The 12,854-nt window shown below is 38.3% G+C and overlaps 1 protein-coding gene across 1 annotated transcript in view; it reads left to right on the forward strand.

Annotated features, from left to right (window-relative positions):
* Positions 1-12,854, forward strand: part of LOC127660923 (polypeptide N-acetylgalactosaminyltransferase 2) — a 126,200-nt gene that overhangs the window by 107,794 nt on the left and 5,552 nt on the right. The window contains exons 10-15 of the mRNA XM_052151408.1: positions 415-518; positions 2,738-2,864; positions 4,068-4,160; positions 6,927-7,010; positions 8,197-8,323; positions 10,390-10,509. Coding sequence (XP_052007368.1) covers positions 415-518; positions 2,738-2,864; positions 4,068-4,160; positions 6,927-7,010; positions 8,197-8,323; positions 10,390-10,509 — 655 coding nt within the window. The remainder of the gene's footprint in view (positions 1-414; positions 519-2,737; positions 2,865-4,067; positions 4,161-6,926; positions 7,011-8,196; positions 8,324-10,389; positions 10,510-12,854) is intronic.

A 12,854-nucleotide genomic window follows, 5' to 3' on the forward strand; every position in this document is an offset into this window, starting at 1 on the left:
TATTTTCATCCTAACTCCATATAAACCCTCTGAAAGCAAATGTTTTCAGCTTTTGGATGAGGCCATTGATTCTCAGTGTGATAATGCACAGTAAATATAGGATTTCTATGGAGAAAAAAAATAAGTGTACATTGTGTTTAGCAGCGTGACCGATTATAAAAATGGTATATCAGATTAAATTTGGAAACCAGAATCTTTTGATTCAAACCGGTTCCAATGTGAAATTTGATATCAAAATTGGAATTTTGGGGCTGCTTGTCCATGTCTGTTAGCTTTGCAGTCAAATTTTTGCAAGTTTGTTCAAGTTTAACTGCCTTTTTGTTAAAGATGTATTTCTTTCTTAATCTCCGATTTCAATATTTCATATTTTTTCTTTTAATTTATTTCGTATTTTGTGTTGTTGATGTTATGTAGGACGCCCATGATTGCTGGTGGTCTTTTTGTAATGGACAAGGATTACTTTGAGGAGCTTGGGAAGTACGATATGATGATGGATGTTTGGGGGGGAGAGAATCTAGGTGAGTTGACCCATTATTTCTCGTAATGCTCTGTATTTAATCTGTTGTGCTGTTTGATGCTGTCCAAAGGCATATTAAAGGCTTATTAAATTAGTATTTTTATATTATCAAACAAATACGTAGATATTCTGTTCAAATTTAAAGGGATAGTTCACCCAAAAATTAAGTCTGTCATCATTTACTTAACTTAATGCCATTCCAGATTTTTTCTTCTGCAGAACTCAAATGAAATTTATTTTGAAAAATATCTGAGCTCTGTAGGTCCATACAATGCAAGTGAATGATGGCCAGAACTTTGAAACTCCAAAAAGCACAGACAGTCTTGGTAAAAAGAATCCATACGACTCCAGTGGGTTAATATACACCGATCAGCCACAACATTAAAACCACCTGCCTAATATTGTGTAGGCCCCCCTCGTGGCATCGAAACAAAGCCAACCCACATCTCAGAATAACATTCTGAGATTATATTCTGCTCACCACAATTGTACAGAAAGGTTACCTGAGTTACCGTAGACTTTGTCAGTTCTAACCAGTCTGGCCATTCTCCATTGATCTCTCTCAACAACAAGGCATTTCTGTCCACAGAACTGCCACTCACTGGATGTTTTTTTGTTTTTGTTTTTGTCAACATTCAGAGTAAATGCTAGAGACTGATTTGTGTGAACATCCCAGGAGATCAACAGTTACAGAAAAACATAAATCAACCCTTCTGGCACCAACAGTCATGCATAAAATCATGCAGATACAAGTCAGGAGTTTCAGTTAATGTTCACATCAACCATCAGAATGGGAAAATACAATTTGATCTCAGTGATTTGGACCATGGCATGATTGTTGGTACCAGACGGGCTGGTTTGAGTATTTCTGTAACTGCTGATCTCCTGGGATGCACAACAGTCCCTAGAATTTACTTCAAATGGTGCCAAAAACAAAAAATGGTAGCGGCGGTTCTGTGGATGGAAATGCATTGTTGATGAGAGAGGTCAACATAGAATGGCGAGACTGGTTTGAACTGACAAAGTCTATGGTGGCTGATGTCTTCTGAAGCAATGCAATCACTTTGGGTGAGAAACAATGTGAAAGTGAAGATTTACCATAAAAAAGGACATAAATATTGATTTGTTTCTCACTCAGAACTATCATATTGCTTCTGAAGACTTAGATTTTACATGGATGGACTTTTATGTTGCCTTTGTGATTTTTGGAGCTACAAAGGTCTGGCTAACATTCACTTGCATTATATAGTTGAGATATTCTTCTAAAAAGTCTTTGTTTGCGTTAAGCAGAAGAAAGAAAGTCATACTCATCTGGGATGGCACGTGTGTGAATACATGATTAGAGAATTTTCATTTTTGGATAAACAATCCCTTTAAGACAAAAAAGTATTTGCACTCCTTCTGTTTGTCAAATGTAGTGGAATTTTTTTTTGGTATATGTGATGAAATGCACCTGTGGTTACTCTGCTAGGACACCTGACTTCATTCATCCACTAAAAATGAATTTGAGCCATGATGGTTAAAAGTAATTGTGAGAAAAAGTGATGTTAGTTCTGAGAAAAGCTTCATTTGTTTGCATATGCCACTTGTTTTGATTTTTCAAAGTGTGGCTTACGTGTCCAAATACTTTTGTGAGGCCACTGTATATGACTACCTAATATGAAATCATGGTAATTCTATCCTCAGATTGTATAAGAAATCCTTTCTCAGCCAAAAATGTGCCAATCTAAAGGGCAATTTAGGTCACCACAGGATAACTATTGCCTTTTTATATTATTAGCAATGAGTCTTGAAAGGAATAGGGTTGAAAAATGCAGTTTTTTCAGATTTGGTCATTAATGTCTGTGGCATGATGGATTCTGAGAGAAAGTCCTGACTCGTTCCACAAACCCAGCACTTTTCTCAGCTGTGGCAGATGTGGAAAAGGTTACGAGAATGCCTTCAAATTATGCCTTCAGACTTCAGGAATGAAGATTCATTCTGCTTGTGTGTGTTTGTGTATATATTTGAAGTCTGCCTAGGATGTTTCATGGAGTTGGCACCATGTGTTTATCATATGATTGTTTTGTTTGAAGTGCATTTTTCTGTTGTCAGACGCATACAATTAAGAGTTTTGGCCCTTGGGTGTATTTTCCGATTTAGATTTTTGGATTCAAAGACTCCTGTGTTTTTGGCAGATATGTAATGCTTGTTTGTCATATGATGTGTTGTCCTCTTCAGAGATCTCATTCCGTGTGTGGCAGTGTGGAGGTAGTCTGGAGATCATTCCCTGCAGTCGAGTGGGCCATGTCTTCAGGAAACAGCATCCATACACTTTCCCAGGGGGCAGTGGTACTGTATTTGCCAGGTATACACTATACAAAACCTTTTTGAACCCATTTACTCCTTGTTTTAAGATGCATCTCGGGTGATTTGTTCATATCTGGTCAGACGAGACATCTCTGGTCGCTTAAATTGTATCCTGTGACCACTTGTGTTTGGATTTGGAGGGGAGGGTCTCTGATTTCTTGACGACATACATCAGTCACTTTGTCCGTGTGTTACTTCATGATAATAAACTGCGAAAAAGTCAGAAAAGACAAGGAAAGCGCAAACAAAACAGGAGTGCTGTTTCTCCCAATAATCATAATCCAAGCATAAACGCAACATTTCGTGCGATATTATTGTGTAAGTGCCCATGTTAGGGCTTCAGATGTGTGTGCCTCTGATCTGTCTCGCTGCATTTTAATATCAGACACACTGTAGAAAATCTGTGAAGTTCTCAAGCTTGTGTATGTATCGGATGGTTTTTCCGTAACTAGTTTAAACTCTTCATTTAGCGCAGTGGTAGATTGACAGGTGAGGGGTGGTGCTTCGCTACTGTCCGGGACACTTGTGATGTGGTCACAAGTGTTTTTGACTACCTCCATGTGTGTCTTTTGGGATCCAATCACAAAATATTTTAGACCTTGTTTAGACCTGTATTTAGCTCTGACCACTTGTGATCGGATCACCTGAAACGCATGTTAATAGCAGATGTAAACAGGGTCCAGAAGTTTGCTTTAAATGTACTGTAGAGAAATGGATGGATATATCTTGCAACGTGTTGGAGAGTTACTCATCTAGTCAGAATTTAGAGGTGGTACTATCCATTTTATAATCCCTGTTTAGAGATATCTAACAGTGGTACTGTAATAAGGGTTGCATTAACAATTGCAGAAAGGTTTTATTGGCAACCAACGTAAGCAGCTAAAAAAACACAAGTGGTATCAGTCTTTATTTTTTGTGAATGCTGGAGTAAAATGGAACCTGTAGTGTAGTTTGGTTCATGTACTCCATCCAGTGGGTGAAGCATGCATTGCAACTGTAGTGATCTCAAACACTAAGGCAGTAGAGACATTTTAATTAAAAGTTGAAGTGACATTCTGTTGTAATTATCAAGCACCAGTAATGTGTTGCAGAAGGCACATTAGTGCTGAAATTAGACTCAAAGATAATGGAGTGGTCATTATAAGAACATCAGTTGCTCTTTATAGAATGTATAATTTATTCTTATTTGTTTCTCTGCCAGGAACACAAGGCGAGCGGCAGAGGTGTGGATGGATGACTTCAAGAATTTCTACTATGCTGCTGTGCCATCAGCCCGTAATGTACCTTATGGCAAGTAAGTGTGAATGTCTTCATTTATGAATTGCTTTGAAGAGACTTACTAAGTGCACAGCAGAGTCACTTATCACGACATCTCCAGGTAACATGAACTAACAATGAGCAACAATTTTTAGAATATGAATAAATCTTGGTTAATATTTTTTAATATATTATTGTACATTGTTAGTTCACAATGCACTAACATGTACAATTTAAAATGTTAATGTATTTGCATATGTAGAAATTGATATTAGCCAAGATCAGGAACTAAAAACAAAATGTTTTTCATTTCGGTTCGTTCTGAGGAGAAACAGTATATTTTCGTAGCAGTTCAAGTGTTACGTAGCCTCCTTTCCAGTTGGTAACAGAGTAGAATGAAAAGAAAAATAGTTAATGACGTTCTTTTTAATATGATAGTACTCTGTGCTAAGGATGGGCGATATACCAGTTGCATTGTTGCCAGATCTCGCAAGAGAAACAAGCGACCTGGTCTGGAAAAACAAGCTCAAAATAAGGGACTTGCCTCACCCAAAATAAGATAGAATACATGCAAATTATTTTATTTATTTATTTTTTCCCCATGTGGAGGATTTATTAGCTGCATACACGCACACATTGAATGGGTGTGTTTGGACTGTGCCATCTTATGTGAATTATTTTGTGTATGTAGGGCTGCGCTATTTGGGGAAAATGTCATTGCGATTATTGAGGTTAATATACGATTGCAATATAATAAACAAATGGTATCATGAGTCAACTTGCTTGGTTATCAAGGAAAATGCACAAATAGATTACTGATAATACTGAAATGTGTATTTTTCAGCTCAAACATACAAACTAGCAACAACGACAACTATAAATGCAGTGTTTTCAAATTAAAATAATATTTTTACAAAATTAAATAATAACATCTTTGCATTACTGCAAAACTTGTTATTTTCTCAATATTACACCTAAATAAAATAGAACAATAAATAAGAACATACACATTTTCATGAAAATAAGATTGTCCAAACAAACAGGGACATTTAAGCAGGATGTAACATGTACTTTTATAAACAATCTTTTGAAAAGGAAACTGGATATAAAAGTGTGGTTTTTGTATACACATACACACACACACACATTTTATTGTTGTTGTAATTTTAATGTTATATTTCACATAAGATTGATCTTATGATCTCATCAATGATGCATCATGTTGCAAGCTGCAGACAGTGGTGTTGAGAGACGAGCATCTCCGTGTTAGAGTGCGCATCAGCAGGCAGAACTTTAAATCTCTCCGGGTATCGACTCACGCTCAGATTGGGTCTCTTCCGTGACTGGTTGAAATCCGCTTGAGAATGACAGTTTTGGAGTTTGAGCTAATTTACATGTCACGCACCCGTATTATATGAACTTTAATTATTGATGAAATAAAGACATATCGCCAAGTCTGCTCGGCATCCATCTTCGCCTGATTTCCTCGCTGAACATGACATGTTCAAGACATGACCACACGTGCCACTTCCTAAACTGAGACTGACTGGTCATCTTTTTATTAGCGGTGTAGAAAATGGGCAAACAGCTCTCAGAGAGAATGGGCTGTCACATCCACACGTGCACAAATCGCAGCATTTGCCGTCATATTATCGCACAGGCTGACATTGCGATATGATTAATCGTGCAGCACTACAGGTCTGCTTCTCAATCAAAAGCCACCAGCATTAAAGTATAAACCTATTGCACTTCACTATATACAGCCCAACTGTGGTGTAATTTTAGTAAGTCGAAAATGAAAAAACTTCACGTGGCTTATAATGATGCGCTGAGAATTGTGCTTAAAATTCCTAGGTGGAGTAGTGCCTGTGAAATGTTTGTGTCTAACAATGTGCCCACTTTTAATGCTGTTTTAAGAAATTGTATGTATAGATTCATATGCAGACTGACAGGGTCTAAGAATATGATCATTGTGTCCATAGTTGATGTTTCTAAGAGTGACACAAGGTGTACATCTTGCTTTTGGAAACATTGGACCCGAAGCCTGTATATGTTTTATAAATGATGCCACTTCCGCATAATTTTTAACTGTTTGTATTGTTATTTATTTATATATGTCTGTACGGTGTTGTCTCTATGGACCTTTGTGTCTTGAATATAGTTGTACTTATAACAATAATTCAGTGAAGACTTGGAATCAACTGATAAATGTACTTTTTACCTTGATATTTTTTCTTGCATCTGGATTAATCATGCAATGTGCAATTAGGAAAAGGATTAGGAAAGAAGTGCATGATGCGGCAGTTTCATTCAGGATCAAGCACATGCTTATGTTCAACTAAAAGGAGTGAAACGCCTTTTGTTTTTGGACAACAAGAAGTGATGTAATTCCAAATATTTACTCTGAATAAACCCTTTGGACTTTTGGTTTCATTAACAAAATTATTAGAATGAAATGAACCGGTTACCAGCATTTAAAATAACGTTTTCACTCCGGAATTCATTAAAAGGGGCTTTGTTCCTGTTTGCGTTTAATAAATTTGTTCGTTTTCCATTTTCAAGTCTTTATTCATCTTTACCAAGATGAATAAAGGCTGTAAAAATTGTTCATTGTTGGTTCATGTTAAGTATACAACTATACCCATTAATACTGTTTTTTTTTTTTTTTTTTTTAAATTTGACCTTGACCTGAACTTGATGCCTAGTTGTTTGTTGTAGAAGTTTATAGGCTGAGAGATCTCAGTAAAACATTTAGACCATTGAGATCATCATCATTAACTCCACATGACTGATTTTACTGAAGCATACAGAGCAGGCTGGAGATGAAGAAGAGGTTAGATTGCAAACCATTCAAGTGGTACCTGGAAAACGTCTATCCTGAACTACGGTGAGTAGCTGCCTGACGTGTGCGGAATCTAAATGGCTGTTCGATTAAAAAAAAAAAAAAACATTTTATGTTTTGGCCCCGTTTACACTTGTGATTGGATGACCCGATATTAATTTTAATACCAGGTGTAAACTGGACCTTTAACTCTTTCACTTAATGTTTGAATGTGCAGAAAGTTTATATCTGGAAATTACTTGATGTAATTAAACTTTTTAAACTTAAAGGGATAGTTCACCCAAAAATGAATATTCTGTCATTTTTTACTCACCCCTGTGTTGTTATAACCCCATATGACTTTCTTTCTCTTAACACAAAGGGAGAAATTATTAAAAAAAATTGTGCTCAGTGATGTCATTCAATGGCAGTTTATGGTGACTACATCTTCAAGCTTCAAATGGACACAAAATTATAATTCAGAAGACTAATAAATAATTCTATGAGACTCATGATTGTTATGAATGAAAAAAATAAGGTTTGGTGAGAAACAAACTGAAATCAAATGTACTGTATTATTTAGTGAAACTGTTGACGGACCGTTGATCTCCTGTGCACATTCATGATAGGGCATGAGAGCAACAGTTCATGCAGCCCCCTCGCAAACATTCAAGCGAAAACTCGTTTATCTAAAAAACAGGACCGCCACAGCGATAGTGACAACAGAACACAACACAACACAGCTGCACAATAACCAGAAGAAAAAATACAACTGGCCTGGGCATAGAAATACATCAATACTTCGACAACAAACTCTTCAGACATGTTTAGTAAATTCTGTTCTCTGGTTTTTGTGCAGCTGTGTTGCGAGGGAGCTGCGTGAGCTGTTGCTCTTGTGCCCATATCATGAACGCGCACAGGAGAACAACAGTCCATGAACCTCATGGAATTATTTTTTAGACTTCTGAATTATACTTTGTGTCCTTTTGAAGCTTGAAGATGTAGTCACCATAAACTGCCATTGAATGACATCACTGAGCACAACATTTTTCACAATTTCTCCCTTTAGAGAGTGTTTAGAGAAAGTAATTTGTTGTTATAACCACACAGGGGTGAGTAAACAATGACTGTATTTTCCTTTTTGGATTAACTAATCCTTTAACATGAAACTTCTCACTCCACTGACAGAGAACTGTAAAATTTTTTAGAATAATCAGTACTTGATATTTAACAGGTTTTCTATCTTGTTTAGGGTCCCAGATCATCAGGACATTGCATTTGGAGCATTACAGCAGGGCCAGAACTGTCTAGACACACTGGGACACTTCGCTGATGGTGTGGTGGGGGTGTATGAATGCCACAACGCAGGGGGAAATCAGGTACCATTACGAGCTCAGGTACTGAACAGTTGTATGTGTAATGTGACGGTAGAGCACTGGGTGATGAACACACCTTGCAGGGAGTTTGGGATAGTTTATAGGAACAATGCACTTGTGGAGAGTGAGGGACGTATATAAGGGCTACATGGTAGATCATTGATTATGTGACCTGCTTTAATCATCACATTGTTTGTAAGGCACTGCTTGCATGTGGGCAGTTGACAGAGATGTGAGCGTGTAGGAAGCTCTGTGGTGCAAGGCGAAAGGCTTGAGACATGCCGGCGGAGCGTGCTGGAAGCAAGCGGTGCTGCTGTTATTATGAGCGTAGCTATTATGCCACAAGCACTCTGGAGTGTTGATTTTGGGGCTATATAATTAGTTATTTATTTTTCTCTAGCACTGAACCCAATTCAGCTATGCCCTTTCTCGCTCAATGTGCTACAGATGCCTCTCTCTCTTATATTGATGTGAGTTGACGCCGCGGTTATTTTAAAGACATTAGACCCCTTCGAAGACACACAACAAGCAGTAATATACAGGATACCTGCCTCTTTTGCCTAAACACCCTGTAGAGAACGAAGCAAAGTGAATCTCGGTCTGACTCTTGATGCTTCAGCTGAGCCAGGTAAACAAGGTTTGTGACAGGAGGACAAGTTAATGTGACACCAGAGCACCTTTAGACTAATATAATCAGCTTTTCCTTGTAAATGTAGCATTTTTAAGCAGCAAGTTACCAGCTTTTCATAATAAACAAAGTTTGTAAAAAAAACAAAAAACTATTAAAAATACATTCAGAGATAGAATCAACACTTTAAAATGGTAAATGGTCTGCACTTATATAGCACTTTTTTAACCTTAGCGGATTTCAAAGCACATTACACTGTGACTCATTCACCCATTCACGCACACTCACACACCAATGACGGCAGAGCTGTCATGCAAGGCGCTAGTCTGCCATTGGGAGCAACTTGGGGTTCAGTGCCTTTCCCAAGGACACTTCGGCATGTTGAGTCATATGGGCCAGGAATCGAACCGCTAACCCTGCGATTAGTGATCAACCTGCTCTACCACCTGAGCCACAGCCACCTCTTCTCTTCGCTAAAACTTCTGATAAAATGCCTAGAGTTTTCTATATGGTATATATTTCTATTTAAAAAATGCTTTCATTATTTGACTGTCACATCATTTAACTATAGCAAGCAGTACGATGCACTGTTGTGGTGTAAATTGTGATTTTGTTTGTTGTTGGTAGATCCTCACATTACAGTATGGAAATACATTTAATTCATACTCTCATTGTCTAATTTGTCTTTACAGGGATGCCCCATACAGTAACTTTCTTAAGCCAGAAGGCCTACTATGCCCCATAATTTAAATTGATAGTGTCTGAATATCACCTTTTAAATGCACTCAAACACATACTGCACTGCTCTTCTAGCTTCAGTTGATCTTTTAATATTCATATCAAAGTGCATTCGATTGATAAACTCAAACAGAAATCTTTTATTCTTTCGGCAGAAGATCGCTTACACCCTACTTTTACTGTGTCTCTGGGCCCCCATTCATTTGCTCTTTTAATAAACAAATTCTGATTGCTGATTACTGATTGTCTGAAACTTTGCTGGGAAGGAAATATACAGACGATATATATATATATATATATATATATATATATATATATATATATATATATGCTAATACCAAGGTTATTTTTTATGGTGCCAACTTTACGGCCCACCCTAAGAGACCTATGGCCCAGTTTAGGTCTTCGAGCTGGAGCCGGGATTGAGCATTAACTTGCATTGAAACTGGAAAACTCCTTTTTTTTTTTTTTTTTTTTCAGGTCACAAAATATGCATGCATAATTATAAACAATTAACTGATTAAAAATGTATTGGGTGGAGTGGAGTGTCACACTGTAGGACATATGAACTTGTCAAAGTATTTCATGTCAACTACCCATGCATGTTTGAGAAAATAACCAAGCAGCTATTCATTCACGTTACTGTATGGATTTATAGTATACAGTATATGCTTTACATGCTTACCATCTCTCTTCTGTACAGGAATGGGCCCTGACTAAAGACAAATCAGTAAAACACATGGATCTGTGTCTAACGGTGGTGGATCACACCACTGGCTCGCAGATCAAACTGCAGGGCTGCAGGGAAAATGACAGCAGACAGGTGAGCATGCTGTGCACAAAGTAGGGGTTGGAGGAGGCTGCTGGTAACAGCGTTTAAAACTACGTATTGTCAGAATTGACTAGTCAGTGGGTAGCTTTAACAACTAGTCGACTAATTGGTCTTAAGAAAGCCTTGTATAATTAGGCTGGTTTCAGGTTCACCCAACCCTGATCAGATGATTCTTAGTGAGTCATTTTTAAATAAGGCACATTCTTGTTCAAAAATGAGCACAACAAAATGGAACAGAATGCAGGGGCCTTGGGGCACAATTTTTAAAAGTGGAAGTATTTTTAAATAGTTAATGCTCATAGTGGCATGTAAAGACCCCATGAAATGGCTTGACAAGCACAGTTTTCTGCCAAGTTGATTTATATACTATTGAAACGAAGTTGGTGTGGGACATATCAAAGGGCTACATGAACAATGATTTGCTACTTGCTGCTCATTTGCAGTACGAGCGATATTCATTTGATTGCACAAAAACATTTAGTGCAGGATGAGTCATCGGTATTTTTGGTCCCTAAAGAGAAGACCGTAAATTTAAAAATGAGTATTTCTGTTAAAAATAAATGTTGTCAACTTTTAGGAGTACACTAGCATATAGATGACCTCAAAGCTAATACACATGGACTAAAAGCCACAGAAAGCCATTAGTCTATAGTCAGCAAGGCCTCCGGTGTTAAGACAGAATGGTCCTTAGCAAGTTTCCCGCTGCTAATCAATAGCTTCAGTCAGCAGTGTAACTAGAAGCAAAATGAAGGCAATATTCAGGACCATTCATGCTATCGTGAAGGAAAATTATTGTCTGATTTCGAGTGGATGTGCTAGTAAGTTTTAATTGCCCACCACACACACACACAGACTCTCCAGTAACTGCGCCAGCAAGCTTGGCACACTTATTTTTGGGCAGTTTCTCCCGTTCTTCTTTGCAGGACCTCTGAAGCTCCATCAGGTTGGATGGGGAGCATCAGTGCACAGACATTTTCAGATCTCTCCAGAGATGTTCAGTCGGGTTCAAGTCTGGGCTCTGGCTGGGCCACTCTAGGACATTCACAGAGTTGTCCCGTAGCCACTCCTTTGTTATATTGGCTGTGTGCTTAGGGTCGTTGTCCTGTTGGAAGATTAACCTTTGCCCCAGTCTGAGGTCCAGAGCACTCTGGAGCAGGTTTTCATCAAGGATGTCTCTGTACATTGCTGAATTCATCTTTCCCTCGATCCTGACTAGTCTCCCAGTTCCTGCCGCTGAAAAACATCCCACAGCATGATGCTTCCACCACCATGCTTCACTGTAGGGATGATATTGGCCAGGTGATGAGCAGTGCCTGATTTCCTCCAGACATAACACTTACCATTCAGGCCAAATAGGTTCATATTTGTATCATAAGACCAGAACATTTTGTTTCTCATGGTCTGAGAGTCCTTCAGGTGCCTTTTGGCAAACTTCAGGCAGGCTGTCTTGTGCCTTTTACTGAGTGGCGGCTTCCGTCTGGCCACTCTACCATACTGGCCTGATTGGTGGAGTGCTGCAGAGATGGTTGTTCTTCTGGAAGGTTCTCCTCTCTCCACAGAGAAATGCTGGAGCTCTGTCAGAGTGACCAATGGGTTCTTGGTCACCTCCCTGACTAAGGCCCTTCTCCCCCGATCGTTCAGTTTGGCCTAGGAAGAGTCCTGGTGGTTCCAAACTTCTACCATTTACAGATGATGGAGGCCAATGTGCTCATTGGGACCTTCAATGCAGAAATTTTTCTGAACCCTTCCCCAGATCTGTGCATTGATACAATCCTGTCTCTACAGACAATTCCTTGGACTTCATGGCTTGGCCTATTAACCGTGGGACCTTATATAGACAGGTGTGTGCCTTTCCAAATCATGTCCAAATCAACTGAATTTACCACAGGTGGACTCCAATCAAGTTGTAGAAACATCAAGGATGATCAGTGGAAACAGGATGCACCTGAGCTCAATTTTGAGTGTCATGGCAAAGGCTGTGAATACTTATGTACATGTGTTTTTTTTTTTTTTTTTTTATACATTTGCAAAGATTGCAAACAAACTACTTTCACATTGTCATTATGGGGTATTGTTTGTAGAATTTTGAGGAAAATAATGACTTTAATCCATTTTGGAATAAGGCTGTAACAACAAAATGTGGAACAAGTTAAGCGCTATGAAAACTTTCTGGATGCAATGTAAGCACAAGGAACAGCTTTCTTTGCGTATACTTAACTTACAGTTGAAAAGAGCCATCTGACTCGCGGTTCACTGCAGTTCTTTTAAATCCAGCTTTTTGAACATGATGTCTGACGTACTACTCTTTTGGCATAATGTTTTTCATACGATATAGT

The sequence above is a fragment of the Xyrauchen texanus genome, chromosome 20 (assembly GCF_025860055.1).
Source record: "Xyrauchen texanus isolate HMW12.3.18 chromosome 20, RBS_HiC_50CHRs, whole genome shotgun sequence".
NCBI classification, from domain to species: domain Eukaryota; kingdom Metazoa; phylum Chordata; class Actinopteri; order Cypriniformes; family Catostomidae; genus Xyrauchen; species Xyrauchen texanus.